The 22,098-nt window shown below is 40.4% G+C and overlaps 1 protein-coding gene across 5 annotated transcripts in view; it reads right to left on the bottom strand.

Moving 5' to 3' along the window:
• IDE (insulin degrading enzyme) overlaps positions 1–22,082 on the bottom strand; it is a 78,766-nt gene extending 56,684 nt beyond the window's left edge. For 2 of the 5 annotated variants that reach the window (XM_048505142.1, XM_048505143.1), the window contains exon 1: positions 10,133–10,303. In XM_048505142.1, coding sequence (XP_048361099.1) covers positions 10,133–10,251 — 119 coding nt within the window. In that variant the 5' untranslated portion in view covers positions 10,252–10,303. Of the gene's footprint in view, positions 1–10,132; positions 10,304–10,426; positions 10,558–10,783; positions 10,808–21,971 lie in introns of those variants that run through there. The other 3 variants (XM_048505146.1, XM_048505145.1, XM_048505147.1) reach the window with 3 other exon arrangements.
• Positions 22,083–22,098: the final 16 nt, after the last annotated feature.

The raw sequence follows: 22,098 nt of genomic DNA, 5'->3' as shown, positions 1-22,098 counted from the left end.
CTGAGTGGTGTGGTTATCAGTTCCAAATATCCTCAATAAAAAAAGTGGAATCATTATGCATAAATTTGGGAGTTATGTGTCCCTGATGGTATTCTAGAACAGGGGTAGGGAACCTGCGGCTCTCCAGATGTTCAGGAACTACAATTCCCATCAGCCCCTACCAGCATGGCCAATTGGCCATGCTGACAGAGGCTGATGGGAATTGTAGTTCCTGAACATCTGGAGAGCCGCAGGTTCCCTACCCCTGTTCTAGAAGAACTCCACATCTTAGTTTATGTGGCCTTTGGCAGCTAAGATGAATACAAAGAACTTAAGCTGTAGCTTTTATTGGCAAACTGAAGGGTTTTTTTTACAATTTTAGTTGAATTGAATTATTATTTAAGTCATTTAAATAGTGAGTGCTGTTGAGTAAGTTCCTTTGAGCTCAGAAAAAGTGATCCAAAAATGTGATACACACTAGCATAGAAACTGAACTGGAAGACAAAAAAGGTAGGGAAGGATCCAAGTAGGGAAAAAAATAGCAGCATGATGTAGTGATTAAGAGCAATGCACTCGAATCTGGAGAACCAAGTTTGATTCTCTACTCCACATGTGTAGCCAACTCTATCAGGTGAACTGGATTTGTTTCCCCACTCTTACACATGAAACCTGCTGAATGACCTTGAGTTAGTCACAGATCTTCAGAACTCTCTCAGCCCCACCTATTCCACAACGTGTCTGTTATGGAGAAAGAAAGGGAAGGCGTTTGTAAGCGACTCTGAGACTCCTTACAGGATAGAAAAGTAGGGTATAAATCCAAACTCTTCTTCCTTTCAATCAGCAGAGGATAGTATTTCCCTAGTAGCTTGAGATCATCTAAAAATAAAACTGTGGGCTTTCTCCAATCATGCTGCAGCTAAAAGTCTGTGTAACAAATACTGCATTGGCCGAATGACCTCTGAATGCTGACATTAAAAAGGCTGCACTGAACCTGTTGCTATTTGCCTCTCAACCTATATTAAATATAAATCCTAAACACAAAGTATCACATACTAATGAAATGCAGTAAATACCATATTGTTCTGATGATTGAAGAAGTCAAACTGATTGTCAGATTTCTGTACTTAATGAAATCCTTTGTTTCCAGTGGGAAACCACCAATTCTGTGCTTCCCATCAAGACAGCAGTCAGAACTTTGAAGAATTTATGAAAAGCTGGTAAAAGTGTGAGATCAGGCCCAATTCTATTCCCTAACACATGGGTTCATATCAATGGGAACTGTAGTCCATAACATCTGGAGGGCTGCAAGTTTGACACCGGTGCTTTTGTTCTATCCTTTCCTGTTCACTTTCTCTTTCCCTTTCCCTTTCTCCTATGCTTATGGACAAAGTGAAGAAGAGGGTTGAGAATGTGACATCTTGCATAAACAGCAGCAACAGCAGCTGTCAGCCAATAAGAGTTAGTTTCCTTTCACTATTGAGATTGATCTATAAAGTATATTCTTATTTGTACATCTGTTAAAGCAACACAAATATATTCAATCACATTTCATTCATTTGTTCATTCCATTTCTGCCCTCCAAGGAGCTCAAGGTGATGTACTTCAATGATGTTATCCCAACACAACAACACTATGAAACAGTTTTGGCCAAGAGAATGTGTGTGACTGGCCCAAATGAGCTTAGAGCCCAGGTGGGGGTTACAAACGCAGGGATAAGCCCAACACTCTAGTCCAGTGGTGGCGAACCTTTGGCACTCCAGATGTTATGGACTACAATTCCCATCAGCCCCTGCCAATTGGCCATGCTGGCAGGGGCTGATAGGAATTGTAGTCCATAACATCTGGAGTGCCAAAGGTTCGCCACCACTGCTCTAGTCACTACAACCACACTGGCTCTCATTTAAATATTATTAACAAAGATATGACACAGAGGTTCTCTGTACTCAAAAACATTTCACTCACAAAGTCAGACTTTGCCAGAGGCTGCAACATCACTCATGTCTTCTAACATTTAAGACTCTCTGTAATTTGGGAATTAGGTTTGTCCAGTGTATTAAACTGAGTGCTTGAAAGTCATACAATACACCTAGTAATCAATATCATCTCATAGACTGAAATGAACAGTCTTACTATAAATTACGAACTGGAACTGCTGGAAACCTTTCACTTTTGCTAGCTTTCTTTAAGTATACAAAATAAAGAATCAACAAACTAAACTGTAAAAATCACCTGTATAATTCATGAACCCCAGTCAGAAATATAAAACAACTGGAATTACCCATTAGAACTGTCTTCCAAAACTTCCAAATGAGGACTATATTATTTTTATTTTAGTAATAAAGCTTTTTATGTTAAACCCATATTCTTAGCAGTAATTCACATATTACAAAGTGAGGAAAACCTCACTGGAGGTAAATCTGTGTCTGCTTTTGAACGCTGCAGAAAAAGCACGACTTACCTACACTTCTGTCTTCCCTGCTTGTACATAACTTATGAACAGACTTTCAGAGTGATATGGTTTTCCTGGCAGAGGCTTTGTCTTTTATAATTTGGGTGACAGGCGGAAATTAAACAAGTGCATACTTTCTCATTGAGTGATAATTTGAAAGGGGTAGTCTGGTCACAGAAAAAACAAACAGATTTCTTGTGGCACCTTCAAGACTACTGTAGGGTGTGCTTAGAGTGTCAGATTAGGATTTGCAAGAACAGGTTCAAACACTCACTCTGCCATGGAACCTTGCTGGGTGGCCCTGTGTTAGTCACTCTCCCACAGCCATTACCGGGACATTGTGAGGAGAAGATGAGAACAGTGTGAACCACATTCGGTCCCCATTGATGAGAAAGGTGAGGTATAAAGGAAGTAAATATCTGTTTATTCTATTACAAGCTTTCATGATCTAGAACCCATTTCACTAGATGCACACAGTGAGCCTTCATTTATGTATGAATATGAAGAAACACTGTAGACAGTGCGATCAGGGGACCATGAAATTCAAGGAGTACGGTTATGTCATAATTATGTAAAATTCAAATATAGTTAAGGAAAGGACAGAGTAACTGGTGATAACCAGCTTAACAAAACAAAGAAAATTACACTGACTGTTGCAACGACTACTGAATCCCAGGCTCTCATTAAGTCCTTAGAAGACGGTATCAAGGTGTCCAATGAATTCTCATTCAGCAATTTCATACTAGAGTCTTCATTTTAAGCTCTTTTGCTGCAGAATGAAAGATCAGCAAGTGTGTAAAATGGGAAAGAAAAATGTCTTCCCAGTGGTTTCCAAATATTGCAAATAATGTCAGATTTGTGTGCATATGTTGTTTTGTGTAGGAGCTTACCTAGCTGTCCAATGAAGGTAGCAGAACAGTATTGCTGAGACATGATGACAAACATCACACTGAAAGATGAACACGCTGAGCCCAAGATTATATGGATAATGTTATTAGATCCTGGCTGAAATGCCAATCTTGCTGCCATAGCTAGATAACTATATAACTACTGTGAACAAGCACAGTCTTGTTTAAACCAATATAGATTTGCTGTTGCATAAAAGCCAATTGAGGTTCAGTGAAGACTCAGCCCATGTAACACAAAGGTTGGATGAGTAGAACAAAACAACTTTTCTGGATTGAGATCTTGGTTTCTCAAACTAGAGCTATATTTGGATCTGATTTTCAAATAACTATTATCTGGACATGTTCAACCTGATCCCAGAAACCAAGCTAGGTTTTCATGTTTAATCTGAACGGAGCCCATAAGCCCATCAGTGCATGTCCCAAATGAAATCTAAGTCAATTCAAATAAAGTACACACCTAAGTATCTCAGTATAAACACACACCTTGTTTAGGGTGGCATATAATTCATCTGAAAACATACAGAATACTGCATGCAAAACTCTGAGTGATCTTATATTTATAAATATTTAAACACTCACTGGCAATGATCATCATAATAAGGTCAGCCAATTTACTGTACAGAGAAAACAAGCACCTTCTAGTGCACTAATCATTTGGAATTGTGATTTTTTTCTGCAATCCATGTCTCTAACCACTTATATAGTGAGAAGGGCTACTTACATTCCAGATATTCATAATAACATGCATCACAAATATCACAGAGAAGAAATTATTTTCAAAATTAATTCCCATGCCTTTTTTTCTTGCATCTGCTCAGTTTCTTTCTGTTCCTGTCACAGTGCCCCTTACACGTTTCCTCTTTCAATCATGCTAATCCATGACTTTACCACTTGTTTTGGAGAGAATTAGCATTTAATTTTATCTTGAGTTGCTTTATGATCTGCTGCTAGCCAGAGGACTGTTTCATGGATTTTTTTAGGTTGTTCAGTCATGATCTTATTCTGTCGTTTTATGCCTCAGGCTCGCTTTTAATATTGATAATTTTATGTTGTTTATGCATTTATAGTATTGTTTTTACTTGTTAGCTGCCTCAAGCATTTCTCTGGACATCTGGAATATAAATTCTATAAATAAATAATAGTACTGTTATTGATAGGCTTCAGGAAGTATCAACACCTCTCTTCAGGTTGCATCTTGCTGTGCTGCCCTACCAGAAAGGGTGCTCTTCATTAACGGGACCTAGTTTCTTCCAGGCAAACTTTGGGAGTAATTGGCAAAAGCCAATTTCTTACTATGTACAAGTATGTTGATGTAACAATGGAGAGGATTTACACTGCCCCAAATCACTTCTGGGAGCAGGACTGAAAGCTTCCCTTTACTGCCGCATATACACAGTGCTTATTTGCACCATGAAGATTCAGAGATCACTCTCACATTAACACAAACAGAAACTAGATTTAGTTATATCTTTTTCTATGAAAAGATAACAGCGCGGTTGTGTGTTGTGTGGTGGAAGTGAAAGGATCCTGTTTCCGCCAGGGAAAATAGTGCAGATTCCCTTTTAGAGTTAGAGAGACTTATTTAAGAGCCGCTTTCATCAAAACCATTATTCCCTGCACTGTTCAACATCAAACTTTGAAAAAAGATCATTTATACTGCCCCAGACAGTGATTAGCAAGGCTTGCCTTTTTGTAAAGTTACGCTCACCATTTTGTTTCCCATTCCTGTCATGGAACCCACCCTCACCCTCGGGTGGGTGAGCCACGACCGGATCATGGGCCCTTCCGCCCAGAGTAGGTGGGCCATGACCAAATGACGGGCCCCTTCCCCCCAGGGTGGGTGGCCATAATCAGATGGCGGGCCACCTCCCTCTTTCTAATCCCCAAAGAGAATCAGAAGGGGGGAAGCAGGCAATAGGACTCCAGGTTCGGGAAGATGGGACTGTTTAATTCACAAATCTCCTGTCATCTTTCCATGGAAAAATCTCATGGGACTGTTTAATTCACAAATCTCCTGTCATCTTTCCATGGAAAAATCTCATGGGACTGTTTAATTCACAAATCTCCTGTCATCTTTCCTTTACGGACAGTGTTCTTACATTTCTCTTTGGCATTGTGAATCAGACACAAAAACAACTACAAAATAGACACTGCATCCTTTTGGGATGAATAAACAGTGGGATGAATTTCTGATCTTGCTAGAGGCCACTGATTATTTTTTAAATCACTTTAAGATTTATCCCAAAAATATAATTGAAACAGAGCCTGCAGATTCACAGATTGCTATCTTAGGATACCAAGACACAAATTAAAACTCCATCTTGGTTTACAATACTAGTTTCCCCCAACAACAACATGTTCCTTCTTGCAGCTACTAAAACTATTTTCTTCTTAAGAACAGGCATATGGAGAGAAGACAGAATCACGTAGCTCGATCTCTTCAGATCTCAGTAGCTAAGCATGGTACTTAAAGGAAAACCTCCAAGTAAGGCTCTGCAGAGGAAGGCAATGGCAAACCACTTTGGCTTAATCAATCACCTTGAAATCCCCTTGCTGGGGTTGCCATAAATTGGTTCTGACTTGACAACACTTCACACACACAAGCATAGGTGCAGCTTTTACTTTCTTCTACACGTCTTAATATTTCCCTATATATTTCTCCCCAATCTCTGTTCATCCTATCTTAGACGTCTTTAGGTTCTGCCACTGAATTTATCTCCCATTTGTTTCCCACAGTCTCTCTATCTAACCTAACATCCCAGTGACACAAGGTGGCAACAGATGGCCACTAACCATTGAGTCACCAATAAAGAAGTGTCCACATGACAGAACTGTGTGAAGAAATGGTCATCTGTAGGTGATAAACAGAACATTTTAAAAAAGATATGTGATGTTGTTTTCTGGATGGAAACAACATGTTTCAAAAGATGATAAAACTACACAAAAATATGAGTTACAGATGTCTACTTTTCACCCAACTTGATACAACGTTTATTTTTAGGTATTTCAGCTGTTCCTTGTTTTCTTAGAACAACTTCAACAGATATCTTATAAATGTGAAAGAAAATTATACGTCTTTTCCTTTCTGTTTTCTTATAAGAAAAAAGGTTTTAGTTAGTACTCTGGAGTTTTCTAGCAAAAATTAATTATTTCAATACCGTTTACAACTGAAACATACAGTTCAGGTCCAACCATATATCACATGTTATTATATTATGAAAAAGACAATTCAAGCACAATTAATAACAGCAACAGCATATTGGGAAGGGGCACTGATTTCATCTGTGCTCTTCATAGACTTTAGGACCAAATCACCAACGGGGTAGGGCACCATGACAAACCAGAAGCATCCTCTCAATCAGCTGCACTGAAAACTTAAAACTACAGTAATCTAAGGGGCCACACAGCTGAGGCTCTATTATTATTTCTATTACTTTCCTTATGGACACAAACTTGGTGCATTTCTAGTTCTGTACCTACGTACAATGGTCAGGAAAGGGCAGGATGAAATCTAAGAAAATAAAAATAACATGTTCCTAAAAGGTAACACATTATTCTACTACACTACTACTTTAAAAACATTTAAACGTCTCTAGCTACTGCCGCCTCATGCAGAAAAAAAGCCCCTTGCAATATGAAAGCAAAATTATGAATAATCATAGACTAGAAGCTCTGAAAAATCTAAACTGTTCCATTGATTATAAGAATATTAACTTCCAAATCCACAGAGAACCATTTTAACTATTAGTGAATATTAGCTATTAATTTCCTTTTAAACCCAGTTTCTATGACTGATATGTCATTTGAATGCATAATAAATGGGTTACACCAAACAAAAAATAATTCATTTTGTAAAGCCACATTAGGAGTCAAGCAAAGTGAAGAGACCTAGACCGAGGAACCCTTAAAATTATACTATTTAATGAGACCCAGAAACAGAGGGGATAAGAGAGTGAGGGAACATTATACATACAGTATCTTTGACATGTCAATGGAGATACACTGTCAACATACTCTGGTAATTCACAGCTTTAATTATTTGGGTGGGTTGGGAAGAAAAAGAAAGGAGTCAACCTCTTTCTTGGCAGTAACAGCACTTCCTATGAATAAGAAAAAAGGGAGTGAAGGGATCAAAGACATACCATCACAGGGTGGGAGGTGGATGGATGACCTTTTTCTTTTTTATTGTATTAGGACTGGCTATACCTGGACATCCATGCTGAAGTGGAAACCTGCCTTGTAATATACATTGATTGAGAAAAGAATAACAAATGCTGAAAATACATTCAAAGTGTTACTAGTACTTTTTTGGGGAGGGGTATTTTTAATTTCCTTTTTGTGGACAGAACTTTCAAAAGCCCAATCATATGCTGAACATTCAAATCATGCAAGCCATGGCATACCACAGAGAAGAATTGCTGCTCTTCCTACTTCCTACCTAATCTTGCTCCAAATTTAACATGATCTTCAAGTTCTTCACTCCAGCTAAAAGAGTGTAAATACTGCCATTCCTTTGGCCTTCTGACTCACCCCCACCCTTGCATTTCTATTTACGCACTGCCAAGTTTTTTGCATTCAGCTGTGCAGATGCTAGTCATTATCGTTGGGGCCCAAGCCATCAGGAAAGATTCTGGTGCGGCTGACAAAGAACAAAAATTAAAAGCACTTGAGTTCCTTCTCTTGCAGCCCTAGTAGTGCCATCCTAGGAATGCTCTTCCTCGGGTTAAGCCCCACTGAATAAACCAGAGCAGATGAGTTGGAAATGATTTGACAATGTTTACACACACTATGCAAAAATCAGCAGACACACCTAACTTAAAGGATGCAGGTGTTAATTTACCTGTAGTGAATCCTATTACATATTCCAAATAATATCCTGGCCATCACACCTGAATTTTTTTTACCACTCACTAGTGATATATGAATGTTTAAAACTCTACTACTACACCATGTGAGAGTGCTCTTTTGTTAAGTTATGTTATGTTGTACACTTCTCAGAGCCCTTTGGGGGTGAGTGGTATAAAAGTCTAAATAATAATAGTAATAGTAATAGTAATAGTAATAGTAATAGTAATAGTAATAGTAATAGTAATAGTAATAGTAATAATAATAATAATAATAATAATAATAATAATAATAATAATAATAATAATAATAATAATAAACTTGACAGGGAGTTCCATGTCCTGTTGTACTAGGATCTGACAGGTCTGAGTTCAAATCCCTACTCTGACATGAAAGCCTGCTGGGTGACCCTGGGTCAGTTGCATATCCTCAACCTAACCTATTTCGCAGGTTCGCTGTGAGGATAAAATATAAGACAGGAGAAAGTTGTAAGCTGCTTTGGAACCCTAGATGGGAGAAAGTCAGACCATAAAAGCAGTAAACAAACAACTCGTTATGTGTGCAGCCTATTCTTGCATGTACTTACCTGGAAGTAAACCCAACTCAGTGGGGCATGCTTTCCAATAAGCACACAAAGGATTGTATCCTTAAGTCCCTCCCTAACCTTTGGCTACATTAAGCTAAGCTTCCTCATTTTCTGAGCACAGGCCAATCTTATTACATTTAACTGTAGTGTACATCCAGATTCTACATATACAATTATTACATCACACCACAACTTTAAAAACATCATGAGGGTACTGAAGTGTCATTCATTGTTCCGAAGAGAAGCAGAAAGCACCTCTCTTAATTTCCTTGGAAAGTTTTCTAACACAATATTTCCTAACACACAATATTAGTGTAGCTGCTGTCCCATTTTTTCTTCTTGTTAAAGTTGTCTGAACTGGGCATTTAAGCCTACAAGATAGACACATGAGCACCAGAAGCTAATTTCCTATGACATCCAGTGTCTGATAAGCTTATTATGCAGTACGAGGAAGCAGTTTCATGAACCCTGCCAATGAAGCAACTACTATTGCCAACTCATACAAAGTCATCATACTCCAGTTTGAGCAAGTTAACCCAAATAATGGGTCGATAACCCAGATAAAAAGTTAACCCAAATAAAGTACGCACACACTACACCAACATGCAACTATTATATGGAAAGCTGTATAAAACCTTTTATCTTATGATCCACTTTGGAGGAGGGGAGAGGGAAACGCTGCTTGCTTGTTTAGCAGTTGTGCGAAAATCTTGCTAGGACCAAGGTGATGTTAACTCCCCCACTCAAATATGCCACACGACAGAATACTTATTAACAGCGCAATCCTAAAGAGAGTTACTCCAGTCTCAGCTCATTCGTTTTAGTGGGTTTAGACCGGAATAACTCTGCACAGAACTGCACTACTAGTGAACAGAGTTACGCCAGCTGTTTATTTCTCGCTTACTTCTATCTGCACGCTTGTAACTTATTCGGCCATGGTGTAACTACAGGAAATGTTCACGCTTAATGTGCAGCTCCCCCACCCCCGTCTACATTTCATGGGTGGAGGAAAAGACCCCAAACTCCCTTTGAAAACACCTCGGTGCCAGCAGCAAGCACTGGCCTTCCCTTCCCCCACCGTGATAAACACTCATTAACGCTGATTCACCAGTTCCCAACAAGGCTCAAATCTCTCAAACACATTTGCCGCCTGCAACATAAGCAGGGAGACTGGAAGGGGAGAGGAGCAGAGAAGAAAACCCTACAACCTCCCTTAACCTCGTTACACAACAAAAAGAGGGGGTGCGTTCTCACGCTCTCTCTCTCTCACACACACACGCCAATCGCCACACGCAGCCACCACCGCCGCCCCCATTTTGGGCATCGCCGCCGGGCCGCATGGCGATGGGCACCGCGAAACTATACCGGGGAAGGAAGAGCCGCCACGGCCGTCCCCGCAGACTCGTCGGAGGAGGAGGCCAGAAAACACACTCAAGCGGCACAGTCCTGCTGAGAGGAATAAGCCGGGGCAGCAGCTGCCGCATATCCCGGCCCTGCCTGCTGCCGCCGGTGCCAGAGCCCGGCCTACCTCTCGCCGCCCCTCCCTCGCTCCTTCCTTCCCTCAGCGGCGGTTGCCCAGCACCCCTTTGGCCGGCGGAGGCGCCATTTTCTCTGCCCTCGCTATCGGGGCCCTTCCTCCGTGGGCGCCGCGCTCCGTACCTTGAGAAGAGCCCGACGCGGTTGCTGCAGGGAGGAACCCGCTTGAGGCGGAGGCAGGCAGGCAGGCGCGCGCTGCAGCAAAACAGGGAAGCGCCTGTTGCTGCAGCGGCGGGAGAGGAGCAAAGGGCGGCTCGGCTGCACTCGGTGCCGCCGCTCCCCTCCGCTGCGAGTGTGAGTCAGGTCGATAACAACCTGTAGTAGTAACGCCGCGGTCCTGTACTTGGCAGCAAAGCCCACGGGCCCAGTGGAGCTGACTTTCCAGTAAATGCACTGGCCAGGAACTGGGCTTAAAGAAGACACTCGCGTACACAAGCGGTATGACCGCCACTCGACTTGATGTCTCCTAAACACCCTTACCTGGAAGAAAGTCTCATAAACAGCTAACGGCCCTAGCTCCGGTTTAGGCGGTTGGGGAACGGGGATGCCCGTCATGTCCCTCAAGTCCCGCATTCTTGAAGCATAGACTAGTCTGCCCGACAGTGTCGGCTTTTGACTTTGAAAGCATCTGTCACAAAATAACAGGCCGTCTGGCAACAACGATTGTCTGCCATATTGATTAACTGGGACACTCTTAGGCAGAAATGGGTCCCCGCTTGGTTCCGTGGTGCCTACACCCAGATAAGTACATATAGAATTACAGCCCTACACCTTTAGCGTAGGATTCTATGCAAACTTTAGCCTATTGAGTTCAATGAGCTTAGGCAGGTCCGGTGATCTCAAACAGAAAAATCATCAGCAACAACAACCTTAAATTGACTGAATCAAAGGCCTGTTTTTCAACATCAGGATTGGATAGAGAATCTCTCACCTTGAGAATTATTATTAGTAAATATCTAACCTTTAAGTGTACCAAACATTAATCAAAAAGGAGGGGGGACCCTGAAGATGTGCATCTGATGAGGTTTCAATAGAGGAACAGGATATTTTTTCTAGGGGACAAAGCATGGGGTGCCTCTTCCCTTGCCTATTAGAGACAGACTAAATTATGCAACATCTAATAATTTAAATTTATGTATTACTCACATTAAATAGAGCTCTCCTGGCTCAGACAAGAAGGCCATTTAGGGCAGCACTCTGGGGCCATTCAAAAGTTTCTGAAAAACTTATAACCAGAGTATGTAGGCAAAACCCTCCTGTGCTATTGGCCTCAATAACTAATAGCAGAATTCACATGACAGAATCCAGGTTTTTGAACAAAATTTAAGAGTTAAAGATTTGCTTAATACAGATTAAACACACTCAGTGTGCAAGCAACATGTTTATGGAAAACTATGGGTATCTGCAAGGCCAGAAGAATTAGAGTTCTATAAAAGTAATTTAAAAGCTCCCATTAATTTTAATTACAGCTGACACACTATTCGGTGACCTGTTGTGCTTTTCAACTAGACGTTATTAAGGATTTCCAAAAGAATGTAATTAGGGATGCTTATGCCCTACATTACAGTCAAAATAAATCAGTACTGAAGGTGACTATCAAATTCTTTGTAATAAAAGCATAATACCAATAATGAACAATATAACTGCTTACTATTACACTGTGAAACTCATAATTAGCAATTACCGAAAAAGTTGGTAAGCCGCATCAGCATCACAAAATCAGAACAACAGTTGAGAACTGTAACCATTCATTATCAGATGGTACCACAAGATCAGCTATCAACAGAAAAAATTAATTAACCTCAATGTTTTATAAAATAAAAACATCCTGCAGTGCAATCATATGTTTATTCAGAAGTAAATTGTATTTTGCTCAGTGGGACATTCTCTAGCAAGTGTTTTTAGGATTGCAGTCTTCATGAGACACGCAGAGTTGAGACCAGAGGTGCCAAATGAACATCATGTGGGGTGCACAGTCTCAGTGCAAGGACAGGGGATGCCTTACTTCCATCTGTGAAAGCACGGAAAGCAGCACTTAAACAGAAGGTCTAAGAGCACAGATAGGGGTTTATGAGAGAAGACTGTCATTCATAAGCCCTTTTCCTAAGCCGTATGTTGGAGGAGCCCTGTAGCCTAGAGTGGTAATCTGCAGTATTGCAGTCAAAGCCTTGCTCACAACCTGAGTTCAATCCCAATGAAAGTTGGTTTCAGGTACTTGGCTCAAGGCTGAATCAGCCTTCCATCCTTCCAAGGTCAGTAAAACCTTTACCCAGTTTACTGGGGGTAAAGTGTAGATGACCGGGAAAGGCAATGGCAAACTACCCCCCATAAACAGTCTGCCTAATGAGCATGTCACCCCATGGGTCAGTAATGATCGAGTGCTTTCACAGGGGGACTACCTTTACCTTTAAGCCATATGTTATAGTGCAGTGGTGGCGAACCTTTGGCACTCCAGATGTTATGGGCTACAATTCCCATCAGCCCCTGCCAGCATGGCCAATTGGCCATGCTGGAAGGGGCTGATGGGAAGTGTAGTCTATAACATCTGGAGTGCCAAAGGTTTGCCACCACGGTTATAGTGCAATACACCTTCCAGCGAGTAGATCCATTTAGTAGACTTCACTGGCATTCTTAGTTGAACTGCTTAGGACAGTGGTGGCGAACCTTTGGCACTCCAGATGTTGTGGACTACAATTCCCATCAGCCACTGCCAATTGGCCATGCTTGCAGGGGCTGATGGTAATTGTAGTCCATAACATCTGGAGTGCCAAAGGTTTGCCACCACAGGCTTAGGATTACACTGTCAGTGCTTTAAAGGTCATCTAGAAGTTGATAGCCAGTGGAGCTCATGCAATATTGTCATTTTATGTTTCTTCTGGTGAATCTCCATTTTGAATCTTTTTACTAGGGTAAAATACTATCAAGTCCCCAACCCCATTTTTGATTGAGCAAAATGTTTTGAGACAAGATTTTACTCATGCAAACGCTTTGAATATTGTCATGTAACACAGTCTACAGCAGTGGAGAATAATTCCTGGGTGTACTGTAGACACATACAACACTCAAATCTAATTTAGGATTTTGTACCAATGAAGATGCTGCCACCTTTATGAGAGCAGAAGACAGGGACTTAATTGTGTACTGCTGCTTGCCCGCCTTTGATGATTTTGACCTAAGTGGTGACAGTAGAAGTCTGCACCCTGAATCTTCTCTTCTCTTGGCATGGCCTACTGTGGCCATCCGTTGTACTCTCTCCTTGAAGGAGCACGAACAGAGGCCATCTATACTTGTATTGTCCTGAAGGACATCCACAGGTTTGCTTACATCCATAGGTTCCCTACCCCTGCTCTAGAGCCATCATAAAACAGTATTCTCTGTTTTTGCCCTGGCTCAGTGATCTGGCTCAGTGATCTGTCAATAGTACTGAAAACTACAATGATGACAAAATGTAAACTTTCTTTGGCACAAAGATCACATGAGTTCATATAATGCTGCCAAGGTTAGTTTTATTTACTATGACTGGCAGCAGTCTCAGGAAGAGATATGTTATATCAGCTACTACTGCTTTTTTATTCCCCAGAGACTAAACATGCTTACTTGTCAAAAAAGGTGCTTAGGGACTACTTGTGTCTATAGATCCTATCTTTCCACAGGGTGACTGGAGTTTCTAAAGGACCCTCAATCACACCAGTTGTAAATCCCTCAAAGCTGTGAGGAAATTATGTGGATCCAGTGTTCTCCCAGAGTAGACCTTCTTAATATGTTACCTAGCCTGGTCAATGGTCCATTAATCTAAACCTGGGGTGGCCAACCTATGGTGCTCCAGATGTTCATGGACTACAATTCTCATCAGCCCCTGAACATCTGGAGCACCATAGATTGGCCACCCCTGATCTAAACTCTATTATGTAATGATCTATCCATGACAACCGAGTAATTAAAAACTCACCCACTAATAATTTTCCTCTCATCCAGAATAGAAACTCAAATAGAGAACATGGCCTGTAATGAATGTCAAGCCAGATGTCAATTAAGACAGTGCTATGGTTGTCTTGGCAGCCATGAAAATTTTTCCTGGTCTCCTCTTTCACTCTGATGTATGCATTTTTGAAACAGGAGTACCTGTTTTATCTTGTAAAACTGTATTTGGATTACTTAGCTCTGCTATGTTTTAATGCCTAATAAAGGTCTTTGAACTTGAACTTGAACTTGAAAATTGAACTGATCTGCATAGGGAAATGTTAGATTCCTCCACAGTCCAGGGACCTTCAGTGTAAATGCCATGACCTACCCTGTCAGCTTAGATTTTTTCAAACCAGGATTTAGTGATACTTGCCAGATTGGTAGGCTCGCCCAGGATTAAATCTTGAGTAGCATCACTAAACTATGAAAATAATCACATATATCTTTCCACCCTTATATAATTTCGGTCCTTCCCTCCTGTTTACCAAGCCAGTTTCACTGTCTAGTTACTGAGTAAAGTTGTGGCCTGTTTTCTTCACAGCTCCGTGTATTCGCTGTTGCAACTGAAAATAGACTCAATTATTTTAAAAATAACTTTCTTTTTACGAAATACTGTAGAATAAAACCATTTTTAAAAAAAATTAAATAGTATATAAAGTACTACATTTCAGCAGGAAAGTACCTTGTATATAAAATACCTAGTATACAAATACTACCTAGCATATAAAGTACTACATTTCAGCCACCAGATAGTCAACCTATATATTATAAATAGTGCTATGATTTAAGTAGTTCATAGGTACTTTGAGGTAGATTGAGTAAGTCTGTTTAGACCTTTTCTTGAGCCAAGGACAGAACTCTTCATCAGGCCAGAGGTTACAGAATTTTTTTTAAAAAACAATTTTTTCAGGTCATGGTGTTAAGTTCACCATGCTGTTGTTATTCATTTACCTGTTCAAAATTCCTTCCCTCCCAGCCACTTCATGCAAGTACTACTTTGTGTAAGAGAACATAGAAAACCAATTACAGAACTATATATAAAGTGTTGCTTTATCCAATATCTCAGAGATATCTGTCCTCTTTGGACAAGGAGGATCAGAACTATTTATGGGAAAGTCCTAAAAAGGGCAAGTGTAGTTTGGATTCCTCTATAAAAGTCAGTAGACACAGAGGATCACATGGTAGTGATTCAAACATACAGGACCCATGCTTAGAGCTTTAAAGATGGCAAACAGCACTTATATCTGTAACCCAAAACAGATTACTAGCACATTTGTACATGCTCGTCTTTACAAAAGTACGGTATCCTCGTTATAGCAAACAATAGGATGAAGAGTTAGAGTGGCTGGATTTTTAGCCTTAATGGGGTGATACATTGGGGCCCTTGGAAAACCATCAGGATCTTACAGCAAATTCTGTCAGCATAACATATTTTGTTTTCCCTTATCCCTTTTACATATGTAATTTACTACAATATAAAATAAAAATCTACTAAAACTTGTACCTGTTAATGTTTTTGTTTCCATGCTGTTTTTCTCTTGTGTTGAAATATGCTCCTAGTAACACTAAAATTAATTTCAGCATGGAAGTGTAGGTATAAATGCGAGCTGAACTTTAAAAGATAAAATGCAATCAGCGTGGCTCCTGGTTCTTATGTTTTAACTGTTTATATTACATTGTATAGAGCACAGAGAGGAAACTGAAGCAGTACAGGGCTCCCAGGGGTAAATAGGGGGCAAGAAGAGGGAACGTATGCTACCAGTAGCCTACTCTGAGGTAAAGGGCTGCTCAGGAATAAAGTAAAAGCCAGGAAGAGCTGAAAAATCAGAAGTTGGAAGAAGAAACAGCAAAGGTAAGGTAGTAAGACATAAGTCCTCGCAGAGGTATGGCAGGGTGTATTCTTTGCCAGGGAAAAGGGAGAACTATAGGCTAATACAGAAGGGATATCGGTGGTATAGCTTCCTGAATCTGTAGTAAGTGTAAAATAATAAGATAAAGCACTTTAGACAGACTTGAAGCAAAGGTCTGAGACAAGTAAGAAGGAAGATGTATGCCAAGTGGGGCTCTTTGTTTTACGGTGGCATTTTAGCCCTGGAGTACGTGTGTGTTGAAGTGACTGATGCAATCAGAGGAAGGATCTTGTATTTGATCATTATTGGTGAGGCTGGAGGAAGATGAGATACTCCTTAGAGAAGGCCCTGACTTTTTGGGAGGGAGGGTATTACATATTGATGTAGCCACTTCCTGTTGTTTTACCTAATTAAATTATTAGTATGTCTTTCAGATGGAATATATTTTAAAGACACCAGCCTGTCTGACAGACAGAAACTTTTCAACGGTTCTGGTATGGTTGCTCGCCTCCTACATGGAAATTATCTGAAATACAAAAGGAGTCTGTAAAGAAAGTGGTGACTAGCCACTTCACAAAACGTGGGTCAGGATTTGGGGTGCACACAAAAACTCAGAAGCAAAAAGGTTGAATAAAATATTTTTTAAGGTTTAGTGATTACAACTTTTACTCAATAAACAAGATAACAGGAAAAATAGCTAAATGTTAAAATGACAACATAAAACAACGTAGCATAGCTTTCTAAAGCAAACAGCAAGCAAAGAGCAAAGCGAAAAGTATTGCTGACCTAACTGGCCAGCAGAGTTTAACAGCTTCAAAATAGCTCAGATCAGGCAGGAGGAGAAAGATATGCTCAGACTAATACAGAATAACAGAAAAGATAGATAGTTGTGAGAGTGTTGAAGGGCAGTTATATGAAAATTACTGGTCAAATGGCATAAACAGACCAATCATACTCTCACACTAATTAGCTAAGTCAGCATAGTGTAAATACATTGTTGCTACAGGTGTAAATGTTTGAAAGGGATTGTTAAAGTCCTAATTGGAAAGAAAATAATCTACAGCTGGGGTCTGACCTCTAGCTCAAGCAGCTACTAACAAGTTGGGAGAAAATTAAAGCCAAAAGTTACAATTTCTCCACAGAGTCAATAGAAAGAACATTGCTAGTCACAAACCAAATGACTTTCCTGTCTCAGAAGTCTAAATCATCTTGGCAGTGACCCATCTTGCAAATAATGAGATTGCTTTTAGTTGATATGAAGCTCCTGAACTTCCAAGATTTCTATTCTGCATTTTTAGAACACATTTGAAATTATAAAGCTGAAGTTAGTTCCCATTGTTTCAGTTTGTAAATCCCGGTTCCTCCTTCTCCAATCCAACCAGAAATATCAACTGTATTTTAGCAGTTGTGCATCCTAAAACAAGCCTTTGACTACCCCAGCCTTTATTCTACTGGAAAAGGGAAACTGTGCCAGATAGTAATGCCTGGCCTAAGGTTTCTTTTCTTTTCTAAAGTGTTCCAAATTAGCGTGCCCTCAGGAATCCCTTGGAATATGATGGAAGGGTTTTTTGCAGTTCAGTGATACTACCTGGTAACACCTCTTTGGGTACCATCTATGCTAAAAAGATCTTTTCTCATACCTTCTGCCATTCTTGCTGTGTTTATTTCTTTCCTCTTTTTTCTCACATAAAAACAGCCCGACTGTTTTCAGACCATCTAGTCCAGTAGTCCAACCAGTTCCTCTGGGGATTCAACAATAGGGCCTAGAGACCAAGGCCTTCCCCTGATGTTGCCTTCTGGCACTGGGATTCAAGGGTAACTGTCTCTGAATGTGGAGGTTCCCTTTAGTCATCATGACTAGCAGCCACTGAGTGAATGGAGCCATCCTCCATTAATGTGTCTAATTTTATTTTAAAATTGCCTGCATCTGTGGTCATCACTACATCCTCTGGCAGTGAATTCCACATCATAATTACTCATTGTATAAAGATTTTTTTTTGCTCACCCTGAAGCTACTTTTCATCAGCTTCGTTGGATGGCCTTCAGTTCCAACCCATGAATTATTTAATTTAATAATTTAATCTGGAGGAACCAGGTTTGATTCCCTGCTCTGCCACTTGAACTGTGGAGGCTTATCAGGGGATTTCAGATTAGCCTGTGCACTCCAACACACGCCAGCCCCACCCACCTCAGAGGGTGTTTGTTGTGAGGGGGGAAGGGCAAGGAGATTGTAAGCCCCTTTAGAGTCTCCTACAGGAGAGAAAGGGGGGATATAAATCCAAACTCTTCTTCTTCTCTAATATGGTCACATACACCATTTAGTTGTCTCTTTTCTAAACCAAAAAAAATCTCCAATCCCTCAAATTTAACTAATAGGGAAGGTTATCTAACCACCTCTGCTTGATGCCTGGGGATATGCAAAGATAGGGTAGATATTTTCATTAAATGTGACTTATAGTTGTGTCTATAAATGTGTCTATAATTGTTTATTCATTTATATCCCACTTTTTTCTTCAATGGGGACCAAAGTGGCTTACACTATTCTCCTGTTTTCCATTTTATCCTCACAGTTACCTTGAGGTAGCTAAGTTGATATTATATGACTGGCCCAATGTCACCCAGCAAGAATTTATAGCAGAGTGGGAATCTGACCCTTGATCTACCAGATCCTAGTCTGACACTCTTAACTACTGCATTATGTTGGCTTGCACTATGTTATAATACAGTACACCAGTGGCGAAGGGAGGAGGAACTGCGCCTGGGGCATGAGCAGCCCGCGCGCCCCCTCCCACCCCTGCTCCGCCCCACCCCCGAAATGTCCCTCGACACATGAAAGCAATGGCGACGCCCGGGACAAGCTGTCCCGCATGTCCCCATTGTCGCTACGCGTCTGCAGTACACACTCCTGAATTGTTTTCAGTGATATGAAGTTTACATCAACATCAAAATATGTATGATACTGTAAACAATAGTTACCGGTACTTTCATTTACAACAAAATTATGTATTTTTGATTTTTAGCTTTTATTTTTTCCTGGGTTCTCAGATGACGAAGACTACAATTCATGTACTTAGGTAGCATAGGATGTGTAAGTGTACAACCCTCTTTTTATTTTATCAATTTTGCTTATAGACAAGGCATTTACACTTTCAAAGTTGATAAACACACAAAATATAAGCTGAGTTAATACAAATTAAACTCTGATTCAACGAAGGTACATAACTTCCATTTTTGTAAGAGTACAGTCTTGTAAGAAGGTTCCATATTAATAAGTAGATGTTTTCCACCCAGCAATTTCTTATAGATGGTTAAATACCTTGCAACATGGTCAGTGAGTATTTGGGTGCAGTAGGGTTCAATTTGGTTTACTAACTAGCCAAAATAAGCAGTTACACAACCTGCACCTGTATGTGTGTACACTTAAAAGTAAATCTCACTGACATCAGTAGAACTTGCTCCCAAGCAATAGCGCAGCATCAGTATCTAAATTGCAACATCAGTATCTAAATCATCAGCCATGGGTGGATTCAACCTGTAGGCTTTCCAGGTGGTGTTTTGGAGTTGAAATACTGAGATCCAGTGAAGCCTCTGGTTTTCCAGATAAATCAAGTAGCTGTACCAGCTTTATGTTTCTCCAACCCTGCCTTCTGTGATTGATTACTGGATTTTCTTGCCCATATACACATCTCTTTCTTATTAGACTTGATGCAACAGAGGTAATATATTTCAGTTGTCCTCATAATATACCAACTTTTGAACTCACTGTACTACTTGGGATCTACTTGCAAAACAAGTCTGTGCTATTTTTCTCATCATGAAATATAGAAATCTCTACCAAGTCAGTTCTGAAATTTATAATTAGGTACTGGCTTAGTTGACTAACTAGTCTTTCCCTAACTCCTTGTACCACCAAACAATCCTACCTGATTTCTCTTCTCACCTCTTTGGCTGCTTTCTAATTTCAGTTGCCCCTTTGATATCTGATTATGCCTTGCCTTGTAAAGCATCTTGTTCTGCTAATCTTATTGAAAAAAGTCTGGCCCAACCTTTCAGAGACTGAGATCCTTCTTCTCTTCTACAGAGTGCCCTGATCATGCATTGGTGAACAGGAATCATTTGAGTGTCTGATTCATGCATACACGAGAATGAGGTGATAGTGAGGTAATACAATGGACTGAACCATTTCAGATTGGAGTCAGGAGATAATATTATAAAATGTTTCCTCACATTGAAACAGAAAGGAAATGCAGCAGGCAAAAATATGTGTCAGAATACCCCACCCACCTAAGCAAACTGGTAAAAGTTTTCTAAGCTGGCATCGACCATCTGCATTCTGAAGAGCATTCACTAGTTTATCCATTCTAAACTTTCATTCTCCTGCATTTGCAATAGGGACTTTAACTGTTCACCCTGTCAAAATGTATGTTTATTTAATTTTGCAAATACAAGGTTTGTGCTGGGCTGTATAGGTGGTATACAGATATTCTGTCCTGTTTTTCATCATTTGTTCAGATATATGGATGACTCAGTTTCTCATGTTACATGATCAGGTGAAAGTTAAGCAGTAAAAATGTGAATCATGTATTAGCTCATGCCATTTAAATACACACACCCTTATTTCATTAAACCCTACACTGATATCCTAGGAAAATACCTATCTGACATCAGTGATTTTTGCAACAGGCTGTGGATTAACTTGGAAATCTTTCAGTAATTTATATGATAGGTGCCTTGTCCTCAAACTTGTGTAGCAACTCAGACACTGACTCCAAGGAGCCAGGATCAGTAAATTGCACTATCATCAAAGGGAAATGTTAGCTCTATCTGCAGAGAAAACCTGCTTCATGGCCTAAATGCAGTAATGTAGCTTATCTGAATGAGCAGCTGACACCTTCTGAGGAGTCCACTTACTATTTGTGTTGTTACATCCTGTAAATCATTGCCGGAGGCACCAAGAGACTCAGCCAGAAACTTGCCACCAAATCCAATAATAGTGCATGTTTGAGCAAAGTCACATTAGAGTCTGATACACTCCACAGAATTTGGAACTGCCACCAGGGTCTATGCTTAAGAATTCCAGCTGGAAACAGATTTCTCCCACCCCAGATAGTTTAAGAAGGTTCAACAGATCACACATTCATTGTTAACAAATGTTTTGCAGGCCTTGTGCTTGTTTTACAAGCCTTTTGAGCCGGTGTGACCAGAGATGGTAGAGGGACCAAACAAATGTTGACATGCGCCAGGTGAACCTTGGTGCAAGTGAGAGGAAGTGGTGTGTAGTGGTTAAGAGCAGATGGACTCTAATCTAGAGATCCAAATTTGATTCCCTGTCCCTCCCCCTTAGTGGCAACTGGATTTGTTTCCCCCCTTCTACACATGAAGCCTGCTGGGTGACCTTGGGCTAGTCACAGTTCTTAGGAACTCTTTCAGCCCCACCTACCTCACAGAATGTCTGTTGTGGGGAGATGAAGGGAAAGGAGTTTGTAAGTCCCTTGGACTCCTTACAGGAGAAAAAGGCGGGATATAAATCCGAATAAAAATCCGAGTCCATCTTTCATTTCAATCAATGCATGTAATCCTACGTTGCATCCTTTTTCATTTGCTCCCCGAGGTTGCTTTTTAAAGCTCCTCCAATGGACAAAATGATTGTTTGAAGCATTTTGACCGATCTTTTTAAAAAACATAGAATAGTTTTTTCCTGGTCCATAGTTAAGTGGCCAGGTAAAGGGCGTCAGGGAGCGTTCTCATGACAACAGCGTACGTAACTGGTGACGTCATGTATGAAGAAAGCCACTTATAACAACAACAGATACTAAAATTAAAAAATCCTACACGCATATACACGCAAAAGTTACCTTCGGAGCTCCAGCACAGCTGTAGCATGTCACAATTCGGACGATCTTTTCGCTCTCTGACCGACCTCCTGACACGTTCAAAGAAGAGGCCAGGAAACAACTACAATTCCCAGCATGCCGTTCAGTA

This window comes from Sphaerodactylus townsendi, linkage group LG08, assembly GCF_021028975.2.
Source record: "Sphaerodactylus townsendi isolate TG3544 linkage group LG08, MPM_Stown_v2.3, whole genome shotgun sequence".
NCBI classification, from domain to species: domain Eukaryota; kingdom Metazoa; phylum Chordata; class Lepidosauria; order Squamata; family Sphaerodactylidae; genus Sphaerodactylus; species Sphaerodactylus townsendi.
Note: the sequence above shows the minus strand (reverse complement) of the source record. Positions and strands in the feature narration are given on the sequence as shown.